Source organism: Schistocerca nitens, chromosome 3, assembly GCF_023898315.1.
Source record: "Schistocerca nitens isolate TAMUIC-IGC-003100 chromosome 3, iqSchNite1.1, whole genome shotgun sequence".
Classification (NCBI taxonomy): domain Eukaryota; kingdom Metazoa; phylum Arthropoda; class Insecta; order Orthoptera; family Acrididae; genus Schistocerca; species Schistocerca nitens.
Window position 1 is genome coordinate 807,635,581 of NC_064616.1, and position 27,241 is coordinate 807,662,821.

General features: G+C 40.4%; 1 protein-coding gene across 1 annotated transcript in view; it reads left to right on the plus strand.

Annotated features, from left to right (window-relative positions):
• The window catches only part of LOC126248836 (uncharacterized), a 535,548-nt gene that overhangs the window by 360,529 nt on the left and 147,778 nt on the right, over positions 1-27,241 (plus strand). The window contains exon 20 of the mRNA XM_049950252.1: positions 25,358-25,482. Within this exon, the coding sequence (XP_049806209.1) occupies positions 25,358-25,482 (125 nt within the window). The remainder of the gene's footprint in view (positions 1-25,357; positions 25,483-27,241) is intronic.

Here is a 27,241-nt window from a genome sequence, read left to right on the forward strand (position 1 = left end):
GAAGCCAGAGCCATCCTTTGCCAAACACTGAATAAATGAAAACCACAAGTACATAATAGATAAAGAAGTCTTACACATAGAAGAAGAGAGTGCAAAGCTCCCACAGTTAGAAATTAAGAAACAGTTGTGTTTATCCCCACATTTATTATGGAATGAACAAACTCAGTTCAATTGTTCACCTCTTTTGGACAATATTACTTCTCCTACAAAGATAAAAAACCTTGGCGCCTTCATTCACAAAACAAAAAAAAAAAACCATTCCTGTGCATAACTCTGGTCTGAAGTATGTTTAGTCATAATTATTGTAATTGCTGTACTAACGAATTTTTTAAATGCTGTGCTAATGAATTTTTAAAGTCCATATGTAATTTGTCAAAATTGTCAACAAAGATAACTTTTACAGTTTAAGTTCAGAATTGTCATTTCATCTTGGCCTGGTTCTCATCTTTGGAGTCAGTTATGTACTAGAAAATGCACTTATAACCTGAAACCTAGGTCATACAGTAATAATAGAGTTTGTGAAACAAGGCTAAAAAAGTGTTTCTTTAGTTAACACAATCTATATTTTGTAATAATAACCCCTACTGTTCATTATGAATAGCTGTTCATAACTACTGTATGGAGGTTGACAAATATAAAAATAGTAATTAGTGTTCTTAGAAATGTCTTAATGTTAATAAATTATTGACCAAAATCTTTTTTCAAATTCTATCTCTGTGGTAAGATCTTACTTTATTGACAAAAATCTTTGCTCAATCCTATCTCTGTGGTGAGATCTTACTGCATAGCCTAAGCCAATTTTATTATTGTCTCAACACTCAGTCCTCCTGATATTTTGGTTATGATTACTGTTTATAAATATGATAATTAGGTAATAAAATAACAAATCCTTAAATTATTTTCAGGGATAAGAATTTAAATATCATTAAATTTGATTATTTTACTCAAACAAGGAAAAGAAAACTTTATGTCTATGCATCCTTGTTTTACTAATGCACTTCTAGGTAGTAAATACTGCATTTATGTTTACATATTAAAACTTGGGATCTCACAAAATGCCAAGACATGTTCACTTTAAATAATTAATCATCAGATCTGGATAAATGTCAAGTACATGTTACCTATTTACAATAAACAACATTCATCAGTGAGAGTATGAAATATATTAAAAAACAGATAATTATCCATTCTTAAGATCTAAGATGGGACATTAAACTTGCAATGGCAAAGACAAAATTTTGGCCTTCTCCAGTATTCAGTTATGTGCACAGAAAATTGGTATTCCACTTATTCAGTGCTTTGAGTTATTATCATCATGTTGATGGCAGCCTATCTAAGCTGCAGCTTCTGAACTGATGAGAATGCAACCTAGCAGCTACTAGTTGTCACTAGTGTCACACATTCATGTTGATATAGCCGATAGCTCCTTTTTTGACATAAATGTTCGTCATTTGACATGAAAGAGAAAACATATACATGTTAGTATTTCTTCTTATCATCTGACATCAGGTTATTGAAGTTGTTCAATACTGTTATTTAAATAATGACTTAGCCATTGTCTTATAGCTGCAAATGTATTTAATCAGCATGCCCATATGTCAGCAGAGTAGCAAGGTAACAGGACTACTCACGTAGGTAGGATTCATTATAAAATGATTAGACCTAGCCAACTATATGAAAATGTAGGCTTACCATCGTGAGATCACACTGCTTGATTACATCTTGTAAGCTGTAGGTAAATTATAAAAATCGAAGTAAAGACATTACAATAGAAAGTTTTTCTGGGTTTTTAAGAACTGTCCTCACTTCACAGGTGTAAAAACATCTAAATATTGTGAAAAGATCTTCTAACAAACATATGAAATAAACTTAACCTGGGCTATCACTCACAGCGAGCTGAGCTGACGATGTCCCCATCCCTTGACTACCTCGTTTCTCAACTAATACAAGGGTTGACTGAAAAGTAATGCCTCCACCTTTGTAACTCTTCAACAGTTTGCAGCATTGGTATGTGGCAGGTACTGGCTTGTTGCCTAGCCTCTTCTATACTGCTCCAGTTGGCGGGAAGCCTTAGCATTGAATGTTTGTGTTGTTACAGTGTAAAGTATGGAACAATGTGCAGACGGTCGGTCAATGTGATTTAAGCAACGTGCAGTCATTGAATTCTTGACAGCAGAAGGTGTCACCCTAAAGGAGATTCATCAGTGAATGAAAGCAGTTTATGGTGACTGTGTTGATGTGAGTACTGTGTGTCATTGGGCAAGTATATTTAAAGATGTTGAGGTGGGAACATCTGACCTGCATGACAAACAGTTGGGCATCCTGTGACAGTAACCACCAAGTTTCACAAGCAAACTGTTGACAGATTGATTCAGGATGATCATTGTATTACTCAGAGAGAAATTGTAAGCACAATCTGCATTTCACAAAAACGGGTGGGTCACATTATTGCTTTGCATTGCTATTGGAAGATCTGTGCACAATGGGTACCCCGGATGCTGACTCCTAAAATGAAAGTGCACAGACTTTAAATTTGCCTGGAACTCCTCTCACATTACGATAATGAAGGTGACACCTTTCTCCATTCAATTGTGACAGTAGACAAAAAAATGTGGGTACACCATTACAAGCTGGAGACGAAATGTCAGTTGGTTGCAGAGACAGAGTGTTGACTTGTTCCGTGACAGCTTCAGAAAACTTGTTCATCATTGGCAGAAATGTATCCAATTGGCTGGTGATTATGTGGAAAAGTGAATATTAGTAATTAAAGATGACATTCTAAGAATTATTTCTGCATTTGATTTATTAAAATATTCTCATCCAAACCCAGTTAACAAAGGTGGACACATTACTTTTCATTCAACTCTCATATATGCTGCAGTACCTGAAAAGTGTGCTTGAAGATGTAAACATCACTACTTCTCAGCATCCATCTCTATATTTCAAGAATGTGTTTAATATTTTGTTAAAAAAATCTTAACAAACTATTGCAGAAATAAAGTAAGGAATATGTAACCCTAGCAAATTCAAAAAGTAATTAAAAACTTAACTTATTAATCAGTCCTGTTTCACCATAGTGCATGCAATGGTTATTGAACATGTAGCATAAGAACAGTTTACACAAATGACAACTTTAATGCACAAAGCCAAGTCCAGGCATTGTCAACACAATAAAACCAGGGGGTGCATCTTAACACCTCTCTTAGTGGAGTGCTGTTGATGGTGCGAGGTGACAAACCTTGTTGTCTGCATCACTATGAGTGTTGTTAGTGCCTTCTACATGTTACAACATTCAATAAATTCATGCTTTCAACTTATAGTGGGTGTACAAATTAATTTCAGTGGTGCTCCGATCTTACACTATCTAGGAAAACTTATGGAAGTTTTTAGTATACTCATATAAATGTGCATTACTTCTTGAATATGTTGTCTAATATAACTGGAAAAATAATATAATTCAGGAAGGTAGTACCTCTTCTGCAAATGTATAAGATCATTGTTCTTGAGCACAAATAGAGTAGAACCGTTAAGAACAGAGGGTAAAAAATAGTACAAAATATTCTTACAGCTTTACTCATAATTCAGAACTTGTAGACTTTGTTGTCATTTTGTAAACCAGTTTTTATTTGTTATATTTTATTTTTGCTCAAAAAGAATAATGTTATGTTCCAGAGAGAGATTTCACTCTAACATTACATTGTGGAAAGTTTTTATTTCTGTCCCATTATTAGACATGTCATTCCGTTGCACTCTTATCAGGTTGCTGATTTAGAAGAAAATATATTTGACTCATTTTACTGTGGTTGAAGCTTGGGTGTTTACTTTTTATGTAATTCCTGAAGATATAAGACACCAGAAGAATTCAGTTCTACGTCATTTCCGTTAGGTGTCCAGATGACAACTATTGTGTGATACATATTTTTAAATTCCTTGCTTCTGTGCACTATATATATATATATATATATATATATATATATATATATATATATATATATATATATATATATATATATATATCAGGAAAGAGGGAAGGAGAGGGAAAGACGAAAGGATGTGGGTTTTAAGGGAGAGGGTAAGGAGTCATTCCAATCCCGGGAGCGGAAAGACTTACCTTAGGGGGAAAAAAGGACGGGTATACACTCGCACACACACACATATCCATCCACACATATACAGACACAAGCAGACATATTTAAAGTCTTGGGTCTTTAAATATGTCTGCTTGTGTCTGTATATGTGTGGATGGATATGTGTGTGTGTGCGAGTGTATACCTGTCCTTTTTTCCCCCTAAGGTAAGTCTTTCCACTCCCGGGATTGGAATGACTCCTTACCCTCTCCCTTAAAACCCACATCCTTTCGTCTTTCCCTCTCCTTCCCCTCTTTCCTGATGAGGCAACAGTTTGTTGCGAGAGCTTGAATTTTGTGTGTGTGTGTTTGTGTTTGTTTGTGTGTCTATCGACCTGCCAGCACTTTCGTTCGGTAAGTCACATCATCTTTGTTTTATGTGTGTGTTTGTCATATGTAACTGTTTGTCATATATATATATATATATATATATATATATATATATATATATATATATATATATATATATATATATATATATATATAGGGTGTTTCAAAAATGACCGGTATATTTGAAACGGCAATAAAAACTAAACGAGCAGCGATAGAAATACACCGTTTGTTGCAATATGCTTGAGACAACAGTACATTTTCAGGCAGACAAACTTTCGAAATTACAGTAGTTACAATTTTCAACAACAGATGGCGCTGCGGTCTGGGAAACTCTATAGTACGATATTTTCCACATATCCACCATGCGTAGCAATAATATGGCGTAGTCTCTGAATGAAATTACCCGAAACCTTTGACAACCTGTCTGGCGCAATGGCTTCACATGCAGATGAGATGTACTGCTTCAGCTGTTCAATTGTTTCTGGACTCTGGCGGTACACCTGGTCTTTCAAGTGTCCCCACAGAAAGAAGTCACAGGGGTTCATGTCTGGCGAATAGGGAGGCCAATCCACGCCGCCTCCTGTATGTTTCGGATAGCCCAAAGCAATCACACGATCATCGAAATATTCATTCAGGAAATTAAAGACGTCGGCCGTGCGATGTGGCCGGGCACCATCTTGCATAAACCACGAGGTGTTCGCAGTGTCGTCTAAGGCAGTTTGTACCGCCACAAATTCGTGAAGAATGTCCAGATAGCGTGATGCAGTAATCGTTTCGGATCTGAAAAATGGGCCAATGATTCCTTTGGAAGAAATGGCGGCCCAGACCAGTACTTTTTGAGGATGCAGGGATGATGGGACTGCAACATGGGGCTTTTCGGTTCCCCATATGCGCCAGTTCTGTTTATTGACGAAGACGTCCAAGTAAAAATAAGCTTCGTCAGTAAACCAAATGCTGCCCACATGCATATCGCCGTCATCAATCCTGTGCACTATATCGTTAGCGAATGTCTCTCGTGCAGCAATGGTAGCGGCGCTGAGGGGTTGCCGCGTTTGAATTTTGTATGGATAGAGGTGTAAACTCTGGCGCATGAGACGATACGTGGATGTTGGCGTCATTTCGACCGCAGCTGTAACACGGCGAACGGAAACCCGAGGCCGCTGTTGGATCACCTGCTGCACTAGCTGCGCATTGCCCTCTGTGGTTGCCGTACGCAGTCGCCCTACCTTTCCAGCATGTTCATCCATCACGTTCCCAGTCCGTTGAAATTTTTCAAACAGATCCTTTATTGTATTGCTTTTCGGTCCTTTGGTTACATTAAACCTCCATTGAAAACTTCGTCTTGTTGCAACAACACTGTGTTCTAGGCGGTGGAGTTCCAACACCAGAAAAATCCTATGTTCTAAGGAATAAACCATGTTGTCTACAGCACACTTGCACGTTGTGAACAGCACACGCTTACAGCAGAAAGACGACGTACAGAATGGCGCACCCACAGACTGCGTTGTCTTCTATATCTTTCACATCACTTGCAGCGCCATCTGTTGTTGAAAATTGTAACTACTGTAATTTCGAAAGTTTGTCCGCCTGAAAATGTACTGTTGTCCCAAGCATATTGCAACAAACGGTGTATTTCTATCGCTACTTGTTTAGTTTTTATTGCCGTTTCAAATATACCGGTCATTTTTGAAACACCCTGTATATATATATATATACATCATGTAAAAGGCCCCAGAACTAATCCTTCGGGCACATCGCTCTTTACAAAAAGTAGACTAGATTAGTACTCCGTAGTAATGTTAGCCTCTTTGTGCTCAATTTTTGTATCACGATACTTCCCTTTTAGGTGCCATTGAAAGAGACTTTTAGCTATTCCTGTGATACGATAAGTTTCCAGTTTATTAAGTAGCTGTTGTTCATGAGAAACTGTGTTGAATGTACATGACAGATCTAGAAACAAACGTGCCTCCCATTTCTTCTCATGTAATTTTATTAACATTGTATGTATTTGATTGTATACAGCAGATGATATAAAATAACCTTCCATAAATCAATGTTGTGTTTCTCATAAAACTTTTCTTTGACAAGAAATGGAATCTACAGTGCCCAAGGTGCCACTGTCTGTCCATTCCCATGTATGTGGACTAAACAGGTTCAACAGCTGTAGATGTAGTCTGAATAGTTATTTGGTAGTTGCGTGTAGATTCCAATGAGTGAAGTGTACACTTTCCTGCACCAAGGATACGCTGGCAGCTTCTTGATTCTTGCAGCTGCTGCTGAGTTAATATGATGTCTCACTGTGGCATAGTTTGGCACAACACATTGGTCATGGTATTTGATAATGAATGCAAAGGTACTGAGCAAATAGCTTCTTTGGTGGCACAGCTTGTCAAGTTTGTTTTGCTGCCATGGAAGTTGAAGGGGATGGACTCTCCTCTTACTGGATATCTAGGTAGAAAGGAGAGCAGATCATACAAGAGGCTACAAAATATACTGCAAGAAGTTGCAGGCAGCTACCATCATTCTGCACAGAGGAACATATTTACAAATGACTTATATCCTCTTGGATATGGGGAGTCTCACAGAGAACTACAACACTTGATGACAGTTTTTCATAAGAACAGCTATAATGAGTGGCAGGTTGAGCAAGCCCTTTGCCATAAACTGACAACAGAAGTGCAAGAGAAGCCCTAGAACAATGTAGCTGTTGTGTTTATTTCATTAGTATTGCACCAGTCGCTGGGGTTAAAGCAGCTTTTCAGAGTAGCAGCATGAGCAGCAGCATGTGACTTTACCTCCGTTTAGATATACCTAGGTAATTGGGCTATTCATGACTCTATTTAAAAAAGGATGGGTCACTAATGTTGTAGGGTCGAGCCATACATGTCTGCTTCCATTCCTTGCAGCTAAGCTCACTGCAGATAGTGAGTTGGACCTATACTCTTGCAGTCAAATAGTCTATGCATTGGCTAGAATTGCAAATTAACATATAATCAGAAATATTAAATAAATGATAAATTAATAATTAATAAAAGAGTTTTATTCTAATGTCTGAAATGGATGTAAATGACGTAGAGAATTTTGTTGAATAATTGTTCCTGATCTATATTAATGACGTAGGAGACAATCTGAGTAGCCGTCTTAGATTGTTTGCAGATGATGCGTCATTTACCCTCTTGTAAAGTCATCAGATGATCAAAACAACTTGCAAAATGGTTTAGATAAGATATCTGTATGGTGCAAAAAGTGGAAATTGACCCTGAATAAGGAAAAGTGTGGAGTTATTCACATGAGTACTAAAAGAAATCAGCTAAATTTCGATTATGCGATAAGTCACACAAATCTGAAGGCTGTAAATTCAACTAAATACTTAGGGATTACAATTACAAATAACCTAAATTGGAACGATCATTTAGATAATATTGTGGGTAGAGCAAAACAAAGACTGCGATTCTTTGGCAGAACAGTTAGAAGGTGCAACAGGTCTACTAAAGAACTGCTTACACCATGCTTGTCCACCCTATTCTGGAGTATTGCTGTGTGGTGTGGGATTCACATCAGGTGGAACTGACGATGACATCGAAAAAGTATTATCACAAAATAGGGGAGATATTGTCACAGATGTGATACATGAATTGGAGTGGTAATTGTTAAAACAAATGCGTTTTTCATTGCGACAGGATCTTCTCATGAAATTTCAATCACAAGTTTTCTCCTCTGATTGCGAAAACATTCTGTTGGCAACCACCTACATAGGGAGAAATGATCATCACAATAAAATAAGAGAAATCAGGGCTCGCACAGAAAAATTTAAGTGCTCGTTTTTCCCGTGTGCCGTTCCAGAGTGGAACGGTAGAGAGACAGCTTGAAGGTTGTTCATTGAACCCCCTGCCAGGCACCTTATTGTGAATAGCAGAATAATCATGTAGATGTAGACTGTTAAAGTAATCTAAAGTAAATTGAAAGTGCTACCACAGTTAAGAGTTACAATTCAGACAGAAATATAACTTTATTAGAATGCAATAATGTTGTGTTAATTGTGTTACAACAATGGTAGCAGAATCCCCAAGCTAAATAATCCATGCTAAACTAATAAATTACAGCAATAAAATTAATAAAAAGAATGTTATAAACATTTGGTCACATGCAGACCATTTGCAATAAATAGTAAATAATAGTGTGGACTATCAAAATGTAAGGAAAACATAGATTGCCACTTACCATAAATATGACATGTTAAGTTGCAGACAAGTGCAACTAAAAGATACTTACACGTTAGCTTTCGGCCACAGCCTTCATCAGAAAAAGAAAATTAAATATATGAACAATCATTCATACAAGCAAGTACACCTCGCATGCACATGACCATCATCTCTGGCAGCTCAAACCCTAATGCAACTGTCACATAGAATGAAAGTAGCAATCCAGAGGGGGTGAGGAAGGGATAGCAGTGTATACGTGGATTGTGAGAAGAGCACTTTCTGGCAACGTGTGCAAGGACTAGACTGCCAACAGGTACAGCATTCGGAAGCTGTAGTGCAGGGAGGTGGCAGGGGGATGGGCATGGGGGTGGCGGATGGCATGGAAAAGGAAAAAGAAGCGGAGCAGGAAAAGATGAGTGGGTGCATTGACAGAGGGCAGCACACTATTATGGTGTGAGATGAGAATAGGGAGGAGGTGACAGGACAGAGGGGTGGAAACTGTTGGGTGGAGAGTGTGAGGACAGTATGTTACCATAGGTTGAGGCAGCATAATTTAAGGAGCAGAGAATGTGTTGTAAGCATAAGGATAACTCTCATCTGCTCAGTTTAGAAAAACTGGTGGTGGAGGGCAGGAGCCAGATGACTGAGCTACTGAATCAGCCATTGAAATCAAGCATGCAATGTTCAGCAGCATGTTGTGCCACAGGATTGTCTATGTTGCTCTTGTACACAGTTTGGCAGTGGCCATTCATCCAGGTGGACACATAGTTGGTAGTCATACCAATATAAAAAGCTATGTAGTGATTGGAACAGAGCTGGTATATGACACAGCTGCTATTGCAGGTGACCCAGCCTCTGATGGTGTAGGATACACCTGTGACATGCCTGGAATAGGAAGTACTGAGTAGGTGGATTGGGCAGGTCTTGCAGGTCTTCCACAGGAATATGATCCTTGTGGCAAGAGTTGGGATTGGTACTCGCATAGGAATGGGATGTTGTGGAGGTTGGCGAAGAATATGGTTCAGTTGTTCCGGTCCTGGGCGGTATTGGGTGATGAAGGGTGCACTCCTTTGTGGCTGGCACGTGGGGGTGGTGCGAGACTTGGGGGTGTGAGGAAAAGTGACACAGGAGATCTGTAGTGATTGGGAGAAGACCTGGGTGTGAGACTCTCAGCGTACTGAGCAAAAGAGTTCTTGTCACTGCAAATACACCATCTCTAGGTGGCCAAGATGTAGGGGAGGGGTTTTTTGGTTGGAAGAAATGACAGCTGTCAAAATGCAGGTACTGTTCATGCTTGGTGTGTTTAATGTGGACAGAAGTGTGGATGGAGACATCAGAGGGGAGGAGGCCAACATCTGGGAAGGCGGCATGCTTGGTTGAGGAGGACCAGGTGAAGTGGATGTGGTAGAAGGTGTTGAGGTTGTGAAGGAATGAAGATACGGTGTCTTGGCCCAGCATCCTTATCATGAAGATATCATCAGTGAACCTGAACCAGACTATGGGTCTGGCATTTTGGGAGGCTGGGAAGGGCTCTTCTAGACTGACCATAAACAGGTTGGCATACTAGGATGCCATGCGGTTGCCCAGGGCTGTGCCACACATTTGTTTGTACATTTTCCCTTCAAAGTAGAAGTAATGAGGTAGTGGGTTTGGAGTTTGATGGGCATTGGGAAACTTAATGTTCAATAGCAGTAAGAGTGTGGGTGTGAGTGATTTTTGTGTATAGGGAAGTGGCATAAACCATGACGAGTATGGATCCAGGAGGTTAAGGGGTGGGGGTACTGGAGAGTCGGTGAAGGAAGAGGTTGGGAGGCTAGATTATGGGCAATTTCCTGGAGATGATGGTCAGTGAGGGCCAAAATTCTTTCAGTGGGGGCACAATAACCAGCCACAATGGGGCAGCCAGATTGTTGGGTTTGTGGATTTTGGGGAGCATGTAGAAGCTGTGTGTGTGCAGGGTATCATAGAGGTGTGGTGGGGTGAACTGGGAGAGGAAGGGTTCAGTGTTGGGATTAGGTTGGCTTTAGTTGGAGGCCACCTATACCTTCCTATCCCTCCCACTTCCCTGCCCTACTTTAGATTGCTGTTCACATGGCAGTTACATTCCAGTCAGAGTTTCCAGTGATAGCGGTCATGGGTACATGAGGTGTGCTTGCTTGTGTGAGGTTGTGTGTGCTTTCTTTGATTGAAGAAGGCCAATAGTCTTTTCGTTGTACCTGTCTGCAGCTCAATGGATCATCTTTATGGTGAGTAGCAATCTCTCCATTTCCTAATATTGTTGATTAAATATTACAGTGGTTTTAATATAAATTGCAGTTCCAACTTTCTCCTTAACTTGTTGCTAAAACATACCCACCAGGTTTAAAATTGACAAAACAGCAACCAGCCACAAGTATGGTTTTAAATAGCTTGTTAGAATCAAACCATGACCAGCTTCAGATTACGTACAAATCCATCTTCAGGTGGTTGTTACAGGTTTCCTTATTTCCTTATGGGACCTCATTTTGTATTTGTTTTTGGTTCGCTGTATGATTCTGCATGAGGAAATCACCCTGTGTTTTCATTATCAATTTTAAAATCAACACATTTTTGGGCATGCACTGTATGAGTGCTATTAAATTCACAGAAAAACATTTTAAACGACACCTTTCTCTGTTGAACAGCAGAACACACAATTTTGGTGCCATTAAACAGAGAATGTTATTGTCTTACGTGTTTTCCATGGATTGAACAGCACTCACATATTGCACATCCACAAATGTCTTGATTTTAAAATTTGTGACAAAAACAGAGAGTGATTTCATCACACAGAACCATACACCACTGCAGGAAACGAATAACAAATACAAAATGAGGCATCAGCAAGAAAACAAGGAAACCTATAATAACATTCTGAAGATGGATTTGTAAGGAATCTGGAACTGGCCATGGTTTGATTCAAATAAACATTTTTAAATCATTCTTGTATGTGGTTGCTTTTTCAATTATAAACCTTACAGTATTACAGCCACAGTTCTCATAATGCCAGTTTTTGACAAAATAATGCATAGCTACCAATTCAAAACATTTCAGTTCCACCCATTACATGATGCTCTGTGAGACACAGCTTATAGGTTCTGTATCATTTATGTCAGGATTAAGAAACCTCAGAATGCTTATGAGATCCCTGATATTTGGATAGAACACACACAGTTTTTGTTACTGGTATTTCTTATTGTTACTATACTTTGCTAGCTGAACATCTCCCTATAAACTTGAACTGTTTTACCTCCACTAGTAGGTACACTGATACAGGAGCGGTTTAACAGGTCATGGTTTCTCTGAGTGGCACCACTTACCCACTGACCTCAGTCTGTGCTTTCCTCTTTGTGGGACAATACTGTAAAAAATTCATAACTCACAACAGTTGCTCTTCTTGTGCTGGGGCACTTACTTTGAGATTATATATCAGGAGGTGACCATGTCACTACTCTACTAGGACAGTTGCCTCTGAAGGAGTTATAAAAACATTTGGGCAACTTCAGCTGCCAAAATCTCACAAACTAAGGTGACCACCAAAGAGTATTGGATACTCTGGTGACATCTGTCATGATGGCTATGGAATATTTGTCATAACATCAAATTTCCCTTTCTGAAACCATACTGTGTTTGATTAAGACTTATTAGTTCTCTTTTCACCAGTAGCTAATCACATAAGAGTTGTTCCTGTATTTTCCCAGAGTGTTCAACAGACAAATATGCCTGTATTATTACAGCTGGTTCACACCAGACTTGCAGGATGGCCGTTTATGACTTCAGAATGGCACATGTGGGATGCTTTGAGGTGGGACCTCCAGTAGCACAGCAGGCCCAGAGTTGAAAATGTCTACTCAACAAAAACATTCTTTCTTGTTTGCTGTCTCTCGTACAGCATTCTGATGAAGGCAGGCAAGGAGATAGGCTAATAAGCTGCGAATGACATATGTTGAGGCAGTGGAGTGCTACCACAGCTCAACAGTGGCTGGTGACAGCTGGGTCCTTTCTGACACAAGTCATGTGTCAGTTCAGTGGTGCAATGGCATTAGATGACTGGGCTGGTGAGCATCACTTGGGGCCTGAGGCATCTGACAGGAGCATGCAAGCACACGATGTTGATCCCATGACCCTCAGAGACTGACTGGAATGTCAGGTGATGGCATTCACATAATGGCCAGAATCCTCAGAGCTAGCTGACAGCTCATAGATCAGTGCCTTCACCTTGTCAGTGATGCTGCTTGATGGTGCTGTAGTAGCTTAGCCACACATTTGATGGATGACTGGTGTGTACACTGTACCAATTGAATGAGTGGTGCCAAATGAATTCTGCTACTAACTTGGAGTATTTTAGTTGCTCCAACCAGGAGTGTTATGACAGGAGGTGCCTCATGTTACATAGCCAGTTGTAAAAATTCCTTGCAGCAGTGATATAGCATGTAGAAATTCAGCTCACTACTGAGTACCTAGCTGCAGAATGACATCAGTCGCTGGCCCACATATTCTTTGGCTGGTTGCGAAGGCCTGCCTGAAGCTGATGCTGACACATTTTCTCCTTCCTTAGAAAAATTCAGGCCATCTGAAATCCATGCTGAAACTATGAACTATTAAAACAACATGGTACTACTGTGTCTCCATTTTCCCCCTGTCCCTGCTTTGCACTCTCTCTCACGCACGCTGTTATTTACACTTTAAACATTATCTGTTCTTCTTCCTTACACACACCATCGAATTCTTCATACCACTCCATCAAATGGTGTATGGTAACTGCTACAGCCAAAATTTCCCTCTCTTTGGTCAACCCTTGTGGTCAATCCATTGGATTTGTAGGTACGGACTAGAAGATCAGGTTAGCTGAGGGCTCTGACTGATGATGGACAGAGGTAACACGAATGACGACCAGTATTAAGGAAACATTAAGCCTGAGATCTTCATTACAGTGACTCAGCACTGGTACTTGTGGTGGTATTGCTGAATACTCTAGAACAACTGTTATGTGCTAATGCACCGATTCTGTGCTGCTAACAGCTTGTAGAGGGAACTAAGTGCAGTGGTACTGAGGGTAGTGTTCAGGTAAGTTAGGTTCTTCGCTGATGGTATTTCAAAAGGATTATTGTGTAAATACAGCATAGGATACATTATGTTCAGATCCATAGTTCCTGTTATTGTCATTGGAATCTGAAAAGTCTGTCTGAGATGACAAATCAAATCCCATTTAGCTGTGTGCTGCTGCTCTTTCATTCCAATTGTCCTGTTCCCCTTGAGCATCCTTGCTTACAGCAGGTGGTTTTAGTTACGATTTGAGTCATGCACTGAGTACACCAGTGAGGTCTTGCTTTCTGAAAATGTGGATGGGACATAAGAATGTTCCTTGGGCATCTGCCTGCATCTGTTCCCGCAAGCAGTAGTTCCATTTCACATGTGTCTGTGACAATTTGGAGGGGGGGTGGGGGGGTGAGGGGTTCTGTAACCTGCTCCCTCTGACAATGGCACAGCTTTTCTGCTGCACAATTCTTCTCACCCAGCATATACAGGGTGATTCAAAAACAATACCACAACTTTAAAAATGTGTATTTAATGAAAGAAACATAATATAACCTTCTGTTATACATCATTACAAAGAGTATTTAAAAAGGTTTTTTTTCACTCAAAAACAAGTTCAGAGATGTTCAATATGGCCCCCTCCAGACACTCGAGCAATATCAACCCGATACTCCAACTCATTCCACACTCTGTGTAGCATATCAGGTGTAACAGTTTGGATAGCTGCTGTTATTTCTCGTTTCAAATCATCAATGGTGGCTGGGAGAGGTGGCCGAAACACCATATCCTTAACATACCCCCATAAGAAAAAATCACAGGGGGTAAGATCAGGGCTTCTTGGAGGCCAGTGATGAAGTGCTCTGTCACGGGCTGCCTGGCGGCCGATCCATCGCCTCGGGTAGTTGACGTTCAGGTGCTTGAACCAATTTCAGACGATAAGGTTTCATAACTAACCTTTTTCGTAGGACTCTCCATACAGTTGATTGTGGAATTTGCAGCTCTCTGCTAGCTCTGCGAGTCGATTTTCCTGGGCTGCTAACAAATGCAGGTTGGCATACTAGGATGCCATGCGGTTGCCCAGGGCTGTGCCACACATTTGTTTGTACATTTTCCCTTCAAAGTAGAAGTAATGAGGTAGTGGGTTTGGAGTTTGATGGGCATTGGGAAACTTAATGTTCAATAGCAGTATGAGTGTGGGTGTGAGTGATTTTTGTGTATAGGGAAGTGGCATAAACCATGACGAGTATGGATCCAGGAGGTTAAGGGGTGGGGGTACTGGAGAGTCGGTGAAGGAAGAGGTTGGGAGGCTAGATTATGGGCAATTTCCTGGAGATGATGGTCAGTGAGGGCCAAAATTCTTTCAGTGGGGGCACAATAACCAGCCACAATGGGGCAGCCAGATTGTTGGGTTTGTGGATTTTGGGGAGCATGTAGAAGCTGTGTGTGTGCAGGGTATCATAGAGGTGTGGTGGGGTGAACTGGGAGAGGAAGGGTTCAGTGTTGGGATTAGGTTGGCTTTAGTTGGAGGCCACCTATACCTTCCTATCCCTCCCACTTCCCTGCCCTACTTTAGATTGCTGTTCACATGGCAGTTACATTCCAGTCAGAGTTTCCAGTGATAGCGGTCATGGGTACATGAGGTGTGCTTGCTTGTGTGAGGTTGTGTGTGCTTTCTTTGATTGAAGAAGGCCAATAGTCTTTTCGTTGTACCTGTCTGCAGCTCAATGGATCATCTTTATGGTGAGTAGCAATCTCTCCATTTCCTAATATTGTTGATTAAATATTACAGTGGTTTTAATATAAATTGCAGTTCCAACTTTCTCCTTAACTTGTTGCTAAAACATACCCACCAGGTTTAAAATTGACAAAACAGCAACCAGCCACAAGTATGGTTTTAAATAGCTTGTTAGAATCAAACCATGACCAGCTTCAGATTACGTACAAATCCATCTTCAGGTGGTTGTTACAGGTTTCCTTATTTCCTTATGGGACCTCATTTTGTATTTGTTTTTGGTTCGCTGTATGATTCTGCATGAGGAAATCACCCTGTGTTTTCATTATCAATTTTAAAATCAACACATTTTTGGGCATGCACTGTATGAGTGCTATTAAATTCACAGAAAAACATTTTAAACGACACCTTTCTCTGTTGAACAGCAGAACACACAATTTTGGTGCCATTAAACAGAGAATGTTATTGTCTTACGTGTTTTCCATGGATTGAACAGCACTCACATATTGCACATCCACAAATGTCTTGATTTTAAAATTTGTGACAAAAACAGAGAGTGATTTCATCACACAGAACCATACACCACTGCAGGAAACGAATAACAAATACAAAATGAGGCATCAGCAAGAAAACAAGGAAACCTATAATAACATTCTGAAGATGGATTTGTAAGGAATCTGGAACTGGCCATGGTTTGATTCAAATAAACATTTTTAAATCATTCTTGTATGTGGTTGCTTTTTCAATTATAAACCTTACAGTATTACAGCCACAGTTCTCATAATGCCAGTTTTTGACAAAATAATGCATAGCTACCAATTCAAAACATTTCAGTTCCACCCATTACATGATGCTCTGTGAGACACAGCTTATAGGTTCTGTATCATTTATGTCAGGATTAAGAAACCTCAGAATGCTTATGAGATCCCTGATATTTGGATAGAACACACACAGTTTTTGTTACTGGTATTTCTTATTGTTACTATACTTTGCTAGCTGAACATCTCCCTATAAACTTGAACTGTTTTACCTCCACTAGTAGGTACACTGATACAGGAGCGGTTTAACAGGTCATGGTTTCTCTGAGTGGCACCACTTACCCACTGACCTCAGTCTGTGCTTTCCTCTTTGTGGGACAATACTGTAAAAAATTCATAACTCACAACAGTTGCTCTTCTTGTGCTGGGGCACTTACTTTGAGATTATATATCAGGAGGTGACCATGTCACTACTCTACTAGGACAGTTGCCTCTGAAGGAGTTATAAAAACATTTGGGCAACTTCAGCTGCCAAAATCTCACAAACTAAGGTGACCACCAAAGAGTATTGGATACTCTGGTGACATCTGTCATGATGGCTATGAAATATTTGTCATAACATCAAATTTCCCTTTCTGAAACCATACTGTGTTTGATTAAGACTTATTAGTTCTCTTTTCACCAGTAGCTAATCACATAAGAGTTGTTCCTGTATTTTCCCAGAGTGTTCAACAGACAAATATGCCTGTATTATTACAGCTGGTTCACACCAGACTTGCAGGATGGCCGTTTATGACTTCAGAATGGCACATGTGGGATGCTTTGAGGTGGGACCTCCAGTAGCACAGCAGGCCCAGAGTTGAAAATGTCTACTCAACAAAAACATTCTTTCTTGTTTGCTGTCTCTCGTACAGCATTCTGATGAAGGCAGGCAAGGAGATAGGCTAATAAGCTGCGAATGACATATGTTGAGGCAGTGGAGTGCTACCACAGCTCAACAGTGGCTGGTGACAGCTGGGTCCTTTCTGACACAAGTCATGTGTCAGTTCAGTGGTGCAATGGCATTAGATGACTGGGCTGGTGAGCATCACTTGGGGCCTGAGGCATCTGACAGGAGCATGCAAGCACACGATGTTGATCACATGACCCTCAGAGACTGACTGGAATGTCAGGTGATGGCATTCACATAATGGCCAGAATCCTCAGAGCTAGCTGACAGCTCATAGATCAGTGCCTTCACCTTGTCAGTGATGCTGCTTGATGGTGCTGTAGTAGCTTAGCCACACATTTGATGGATGACTGGTGTGTACACTGTACCAATTGAATGAGTGGTGCCAAATGAATTCTGCTACTAACTTGGAGTATTTTAGTTGCTCCAACCAGGAGTGTTATGACAGGAGGTGCCTCATGTTACATAGCCAGTTGTAAAAATTCCTTGCAGCAGTGATATAGCATGTAGAAATTCAGCTCACTACTGAGTACCTAGCTGCAGAATGACATCAGTCGCTGGCCCACATATTCTTTGGCTGGTTGCGAAGGCCTGCCTGAAGCTGATGCTGACACATTTTCTCCTTCCTTAGAAAAATTCAGGCCATCTGAAATCCATGCTGAAACTATGAACTATTAAAACAACATGGTACTACTGTGTCTCCATTTTCCCCCTGTCCCTGCTTTGCACTCTCTCTCACGCACGCTGTTATTTACACTTTAAACATTATCTGTTCTTCTTCCTTACACACACCATCGAATTCTTCATACCACTCCATCAAATGGTGTATGGTAACTGCTACAGCCAAAATTTCCCTCTCTTTGGTCAACCCTTGTGGTCAATCCATTGGATTTGTAGGTACGGACTAGAAGATCAGGTTAGCTGAGGGCTCTGACTGATGATGGACAGAGGTAACACGAATGACGACCAGTATTAAGGAAACATTAAGCCTGAGATCTTCATTACAGTGACTCAGCACTGGTACTTGTGGTGGTATTGCTGAATACTCTAGAACAACTGTTATGTGCTAATGCACCGATTCTGTGCTGCTAACAGCTTGTAGAGGGAACTAAGTGCAGTGGTACTGAGGGTAGTGTTCAGGTAAGTTAGGTTCTTCGCTGATGGTATTTCAAAAGGATTATTGTGTAAATACAGCATAGGATACATTATGTTCAGATCCATAGTTCCTGTTATTGTCATTGGAATCTGAAAAGTCTGTCTGAGATGACAAATCAAATCCCATTTAGCTGTGTGCTGCTGCTCTTTCATTCCAATTGTCCTGTTCCCCTTGAGCATCCTTGCTTACAGCAGGTGGTTTTAGTTACGATTTGAGTCATGCACTGAGTACACCAGTGAGGTCTTGCTTTCTGAAAATGTGGATGGGACATAAGAATGTTCCTTGGGCATCTGCCTGCATCTGTTCCCGCAAGCAGTATTTCCATTTCACATGTGTCTGTGACAATTTGGAGGGGGGGTGGGGGGGTGAGGGGTTCTGTAACCTGCTCCCTCTGACAATGGCACAGCTTTTCTGCTGCACAATTCTTCTCACCCAGCATATACAGGGTGATTCAAAAACAATACCACAACTTTAAAAATGTGTATTTAATGAAAGAAACATAATATAACCTTCTGTTATACATCATTACAAAGAGTATTTAAAAAGGTTTTTTTTCACTCAAAAACAAGTTCAGAGATGTTCAATATGGCCCCCTCCAGACACTCGAGCAATATCAACCCGATACTCCAACTCATTCCACACTCTGTGTAGCATATCAGGTGTAACAGTTTGGATAGCTGCTGTTATTTCTCGTTTCAAATCATCAATGGTGGCTGGGAGAGGTGGCCGAAACACCATATCCTTAACATACCCCCATAAGAAAAAATCACAGGGGGTAAGATCAGGGCTTCTTGGAGGCCAGTGATGAAGTGCTCTGTCACGGGCTGCCTGGCGGCCGATCCATCGCCTCGGGTAGTTGACGTTCAGGTGCTTGAACCAATTTCAGATGATAAGGTTTCATAACTAACCTTTTTCGTAGGACTCTCCATACAGTTGATTGTGGAATTTGCAGCTCTCTGCTAGCTCTGCGAGTCGATTTTCCTGGGCTGCTAACAAATGCTTGCTGCATGCGTGCTACATTTTCATCACTCGTTCTCGGCCGTCCAGAACTTTTCCCTTTGCACAAACACCCATCCTCTGTAAACAGTTTATACCAACGTTTAATACACCACCTATCAGGAGGTTTAACACCATACTTCGTTCGAAATGCACGCTGAACAACTGTCGTTGATTCACTTCTGCCGTACTCAATAACACAAGCTTTCTGTTGAGCGGTCGCCATCTTAGCATCAACCGACGCTGACGCCTAGTCAACAGCACCTCAAGCGAACAAATGTACAACTAAATGAAACTTTATAGCTCCCTTAATTCGCCGACAGATAGTGCTTAGCTCTGCCTTTTGTCGTTGCAGAGTTTTAAATTCCTAAAGTTGTGGTATTCTTTTTGAATCACCCTGTATATCTCACTTGTTCAGAGGTGTGCAAATTTTTTAAAAGTCTTATTTCACTGCATACGGGTGTACCACAAAGCATTTACCATCACCATCTGCTACTCCAGTTGTCCCTTCTCTTTGTTGGTCCATCTCTTGATCGTAGTATGTAATGATTCTTTTCCTTTCTTACCCCTTCCCTTTGTTTTTGGGGATGACACTGGTAATTGTGGTAAACTTTCAGGCATGTCCTGAAAAGGTTGAATATGCCCAACATATATGACTGTTGTAAGAGTAGTGACTTGTAACTTCACTTTTACCAGTGAGGTAATCTCAATGACTTTGTTACAACAATTGGTAACCAGCATAAAATTTTCAGTTTTTCCCTTCTGGTTGTAAGGGCTAGTCAACATCATACATTGCCCTACATGGTATTTAAGCAACTTGGCAGTCAGTTGTATCATGCATTCCTGTCACTCGAGGGCCGTCATAGTCACTTTTTGCACTTGGCAACATACTGTCTACTTGTTTTTGCAATTATGGGCCAGCAGTGGCTTTAAAACTGGTTATGGTACAGTAAATTGCATGAAATTTAAAAAGCCACTGGTTGCATAATATACAAGTACTTCTGTAAAGTGCCGATAATAAACTGTCTCTTTGTATCTTTCTGCATAGTTTGCCCACTATGACCCAAACGCGTTTCACATTAATATATATAAAATAGAAAGAAACATTCCACACGGGAAAAATATATTAAAAACAAATATTCCATGACTTACCAAACTGGAAAGCACTGGTAGATAGGCACAATAAAAAAAACACACAAACACACACACAAAATTTCAAGCTTTCGCAACCCACGGTTGCTTTGTCAGGAAAGAGGGAAGGAGAGGGAAAGATGAAAGGATGTGGGTTTTAAGGGAGAGGGTAAGGAGTCATTCCAATCCTGGGAGTGGAAAGACTTACCTTAGGGGGAAAAAAGGACAGGTATACACTCGCACACACACACATATCCATCCACACATATACAGACACAATCAGACATATATAAAGGCAAAGAGTTTGAGCAGAGATGTCAGTTGAGGCAGAAGTGCAGAGGCAAAGATGTTGTTGAATGACAGGTGAGGAATGAGTGGCGGCAACTTGAAATTAGCGGAGATTGAGGCCTGGTAGATAACGGGAAGAGAGGATATATTGAAGGGCAAGTTCCCATCTCCGGAGTTCGGATAGGTTGGTATTAGTGGGAAGTATCCAGATAACCCGGACGGTGTAACACTGTGCCAAGATGTGCTGGCGTGCACTAAGGCATGTTTAGCTACAGGGTGATCCTCATTACCAACAAACATTGTCTGCCTGTGTCCATTCATGCGAATGGACAGTTTGTTGCTGGTCATTCCCACATAGAAAGCGTCACAGTGTAGGCAGGTCAGTTGGTAAACCACGTGGGTGCTTTGACACATGGCTCTGCCTTTGATCGTGTACACCTTCCGGGTTACAGGACTGGAGTAGGTGGTGGTGGGAGGGCGCATGGGACAGGTTTTACACCGGGGGCGGTTACAAGGGTAGGAGCCAGAGGGTAGGGAAGGTGGTTTGGGGATTTCATAGGGATGAACCAAGAGGTTATGAAGGTTAGGTGGACGGCGGAAAGACACTCTTGGTGGAGTGGGGAGGATTTCATGAAGGATGGATCTCATTTCGGGGCAGGATTTGAGGAAGTCGTATCCCTGCTGGAGAGCCACATTCAGAGTCTGATCCAGTCCCGGGAAGTATCCTGTCACAAGTGGGGCACTTTTGGGGTTCTTCTGTGAGAGGTTCTGGGTTTGAGGGGATGAGGAAGTGGCTCTCGTTATTTGCTTCTGTACCAGGTTGGGAGGGTAGCTGCATGATGCGAAAGCTGTTTTCAGGTTGTTGGTGTAATGGTTCAGGGATTCAGGACTGGAGCAGATTCGTTTGATGGCCATTAAAAGGAATGTCTTAGCAGAGGCAGCAAGCTTGATACTTGCTCCTGAGAACTGCAATGTCAGTGAGTTTACACAGGTTAGAGTGTTACTTCAGCAGTCCCCACACACAAAAGGACTGAGGGTGGAGCCAAGTGACAAAAATAATTGCTGTTGCTGGCCATAATAGGCACAACAGTGACATTTAGCTTTCAGCTGAAACTGTTGCTACCAATCTTGGAGTTAGGTAATGTAAAGTCCAAAAGCGCCCCTATCTACCGAGTAGGAGGAGGGGAGGAATCTACATGTGGTTGGCCAAAGGTGCCCTGGCGGTACAGAGTGACTTATGAGATTGGCCAAAGCTTGTTAGGTGCTGGTGCGTTGGTGGGTCAACTAGGAAGGGAGAAATAGTGCACCACTACAATTCTTCAAGAACCCATGTTTTTGTATTCAGAGGATTGTTCGGATTCCAAATATGTGTCACTTGTGGCCAGCCTTGATAAGCCCCAACATGTCTGTTTTCCTTACTTCATGTGCCGCTCTCAAGTTTCTACTTAACATGCTGCTAGTGTTCACTACTTCTGTTAGCACCAAACCCATGGATTCAGACACTGACTTCTGTTGTGCAACCAGTTGCCTCCTTTGCTTTTTCTAATGTTTATAATTATTCTTCAGTGTATTAGTTAGCCTGATTGCTAATAAATAGTATTAATCAGACTTCTGAATACCATGAGTCTCCTGCTGAAAGCATCCTGTCGAGTCCCAGAATCCATAAACCTTGCAGGTGCCTTGTGACAACGTCTGGCACTGATCCATGTCATTAATATGCCTTCAGAGGGAATTTGTCTTTCTACATTTGCTCCTCACTGCATGAAATTGGAGATGGCCCTTAACCCCCTGTCTTCCCTCTATCATGTGCTAGTAGGACATAACAACACCATTGTTGCAGGATGGCTGTTTTTTACTTTTACAGTGTCATGTGAGGGGAAACTGTGGGATGAGATCTTCAGTTCTGCAGTGAGCATGGTGTCAAGAGTGCTTACTCAACAAAAACCTTCTTTATTATTAGTTGTCTTTTAAACAGCACTCCAGCAAAAGACACGAAGGAGCTGATCCACAGCTAGTAAGCACTGAGACATATGCCAAGGCAGTGCAATGTTGCTGCACCACAACAGTAGCTGGCAACAGAGGATCCTTAGTGATGCAAGTCAGGTGTCAACTTGTCAGCACAGCAATATTAGACAATTATGCTGTCAAATGTAGTTTGCAGCCCAAGATGTCTGAAAGGAATGTGTAGGCACCCCAAGTTGAACCCAGGTCTCTCACAGATTGGCTGGAGTATCATGTGATGCCACCTGTGCGGCAACCACACCTCAGCAGATCCATTTTTAAGTTCAGAACTATCAGGGCTAACTGACAGCTCATAGATCAGTGGCTTCACTCAGTCAGTGATACTGCTCAATGAGGCTGTAGCAGCTGAGTTGCACATTTGACTAGTACCTGGTACAGAGACTGTGCCAGTCAAATGTATAGCACCATAGGAATGCTGCCACTGGCTTAGCTAGGAGCATTTATAATTGCTCTAGCCAAATATGTTATGACATTTGGTAACCTCCCATCATGTAGCCAGTTGTAGAAACAGCATGTATCAGTCCAGTTCACCACTGACAATTGCAGGGTGCAAATCACCACCCAGATTTGGCTCCTCATGGTTCCCTTAATTGATTTAAATGAACGATGTGGTGGCCCCTTAAAAATGATGTGGCCAGTATCCTTCCCTACTTTACTCCAATATGAGTTTGAGACCCATCTCCTGTGCCCACACTGTTGATAGCACAGTAAACAGTTATCATTTTCCATTTCCTTGAAAGTGTTGCTACAGTTCTGAGCAACTAAATTTACTTAATTTATGAACAAATTGCAGCTTTAAGTAAAAACTGGCAGATGTTACTTAAATCTGTTTATAAAACACTGGAATGGGTCAAAGTAAAATTATGTGCTGAACTGTAGCTTATAAAGAAGTAAGACTAAATGCAATTTCATGTATTGTTGACATATAAGGCAACTCATTCAATAGAAAGATCTGACTACCCTGTAAATACAGAACAATTACAATAATGTCACAGTGGCAATGACTCTCCCAAATACCTTTTCACATTGGCATGCCACCTCCAGATCAAATACACCTGTTGGAGTAACATTGAGAACTGGTGTACAAATCAGCCTGGATGTGTTTTTTAGGACATTTTCCACATCCGACTAGGTGAATACCAGGCTGGTACTTGATGGCAAGTGTTCATCAGAGACAAGGGTATCATCAGGAATGCCCCAGGAAAGTGTGATATGGCCACTGTTGTTCTCTATATACATAAATGATTTAACGGTCAGGGTGGACAGCAATCTAAATTGTTTGCTGATGATGCCATGGTGTATATAGTAGGGTGTTGAAGTTGAGTGACTGTAGGAAGATGCAAGACTAGTTGGACAAAACTTCCAGTTGGTGTGATGAATGGCAGCTAGCCCTAAATATGAAAAAATGTAAGTTAATATGAATGAATAGGAAAATCAAATCTGTACTGTTCGGATACAGTATTTCTATTGACACAGTAAAGTCATTTAAATATCTAGGCATAACATTGGAAATTGATTTGAAGTGGAATGAGCATGTGAGAACTGTGGTAGGGAAGGTGAATGGTTGACTTCAATTTATTGGGAGAATTTTAGGAAAGAGTAGTTTATCTGTAAAAGAGGTGCGATCTATTCTTGAGTACTGCTCAAATGTTTGGGATCCGTACCAGGTCAGATTCATGGAAGACATTGAAGCAATTCAGAGGCAAGCTGCTAGATTTGTGACCGGTATGTTTGAACAACCCATAAGTGTTATGGAGATGCTGTGGGAACTGAAATGGGTATCCCTATAGGGAAGATGACATTCTTTCCAAGAAACACTATTGAGAAAATTTAGAGAACCAGCATTTGAAGCTGACTGTTGAACAATTCTACTGCCGCCTACATACACTGCATGTAAGGACCCTGAAGATAAGGTATGAGAGATTATGGCTCATATGGAGGCATATAAGCAGTCATTTTTCCCTTGCTCTATTTGTGAATGGAACAGGAAAGGAAATGACAAGTACTGATATCAGGTATCCTCTGCCATGCATTGTGCGGTGGCTTGTGAAGTATCTGTGTACTTATTTTAAGCTAAAAACGTAAGTAGCTATAATCCTAGGTAGATATATGTATTAAAATAATCGTTTAATATTAATAAAATAAACTTATTGGTATATATATTCAATTAAATGTAATATATTAATATAAATTATTTATTGTGTTGGTAGACACGTCCACCTTCAGTTACACAATTCACAAACATTTAGAACATGTTCACACACCTTCACATGGAATAACACTAGATGCTGACATTTGGGGTTACACAAATTCCATATCTGGGGGTGGGGAGCTACCACCATCTTTGACAAATCCAATAATTAACACACTGACCCCAAGAAAATATGGTATTAATGTCAGAAAAAAGAAGAAGAAAAAAGATAATTAAATTATTATGTAGTACATTTACTGTATGTTTACTGCATAAATAGAAAATTCTGCAATGGGCTCTATTTTGTCAGTTACGAACTGTCATACTGCATGTGTTGTAATACTTTCTTGTCTCAGCAAGTATGCTAGCTTCATTGGTTTTTCTTTTCTGATATTTATGTAGGTATTTAATTTTTTAGGTCAGCAACTTACTATGGAAGAGAGAGACTGTGCAAACTCACCCCTGAAACTAGGAGAACAACTCCACAGCATTTTCGAAGAGTTTCTGCTGATGTGGACTACATGGAAAATGAATGTGCTCCAAGTAGGTCTGAATTGTGCAGTTGCCCAATAATGATATTTTCAGTTTTTTATTATTACAGTTAATAAACAATTAAATATGGTACTTATTGTTAGAATTTTCTTATTTATTTTCTTGCTGACAAAGTTCATTAATAACTAATTCTGAAAAATAAAAAAATGAAATCTTTTAAGCAAAACAAATGCAGGCAAATATCTTTTAATAGGATTACATGCAGTAGCAAATATAGTCACCTACACTTAATTTCAAGATTTTCAAGCGAAAATTATTTTGTCAAAATAAATAAATAAATAAAATAAAATAAAAATAAAGGAGACGGTATGTAGAGAAATGTATGGAATTGTGTTCAGAGAAGTAGATCAGTGTTCTACTGCATGCATATGTGGTGGCACTCAACTTGTAGTTAGCCAGAGTCCTGGTGGTGGAAGAAATTTTCACCACCAGTATTTAGCTGACAAGCTGAGGGGAGGTAGTAGTGTGGCAACCAGACTTCCCTCTGGTGTCATGGATTAAATTCCAAATCTCTCCATTGCATCTCATAGAGTGAGGGCATGTGGCACTGTTGATGACAATCCATCTATCAGAATGGGACATTGTACCCAGAGGCCCCCTTGATGCTATTAGTTTTAAACCATTTATTAATGTCAGTGAAAATTTGATTAGCAGCTATTTTTAAATCTGTACTTGCCTTGCTACTTAATACAAACATTACAATAAGTAGCAAGCCAAGTACAGATTTATAAACAGCTGCTAATCAAATTTTCACTGACATTAATAAATGATTTAAAGCTAATTCACTGTCATTAAACTTTGAGAAGACCCACTATATGCAGCTCTGAAGCTGTAATAGATTTCCTTCCAGCATGTGTGTAACATATGAAGACATGCAGATCAAAGAGATTGGCAGTGTTAAATTTCTGGAATTACAACTTGATAATAAATTCAGTTGGGAAGGGCATACCACAGAATTGCTTAAGTGCCTAAACAAGTATTTATTTGCAGTGAGAATGAGATCAGATGTAGGAGATATGAATATAAAAGAACTTGCATACTTTGTTTAGTTTCATTCTATTATGCCATATGGAATCATATTCTGGGGTAACTCATCAAACCGAGCAAAAGTTTTTAGGGTGCAAAAGCGTGTGATAAGAATCATTTGTGGCGTAAATTCAATAACATCATGTAGGAACCTGTTCAAACAACTTTGTATTCTAATGACTGCTTCTCAGTATATTTATTCCTTAATGAAATTTGTTGGAAGTAAATGTAAATGTCAAGTGACTAGAGCCTCCCATCAGGTAGACTGTTTGCCTGGTGCAAGTCTTTTGATTTGATGCCACTTTGGTGACTTGCACATCAATGGGGATGAAATGGTGTGATTAGGACAACACAACACCCAGTCCCTGAGCAGAGAAAATCTCCGACCCAGCCAGGAATTGAACCTGGGCCCTTAGGATTGACATTCTGTCACGTTGACCACTCAGCTACCGGGGGCGGACTGTTGCAAGTAATATGTCTCTATTTCCAAACAATAGCTCGATACGTAGGAATAAGAACAATCTACATAAAGACCTAAAATCACTTACCTTGGTCCAAAAAGGGGCCCAACACTCAGGAACACACATTTTCAATAAATTGCCGGCAACCATTAAAAACTTGGTTTCAGATAATGCATAGTTTAACAGAGTTTGAAAGACTTTTTAATAGGCAACTCCTTCTACTCTATAGACGAATATCTTAACAGAGACTGTTGAGCTAGCTT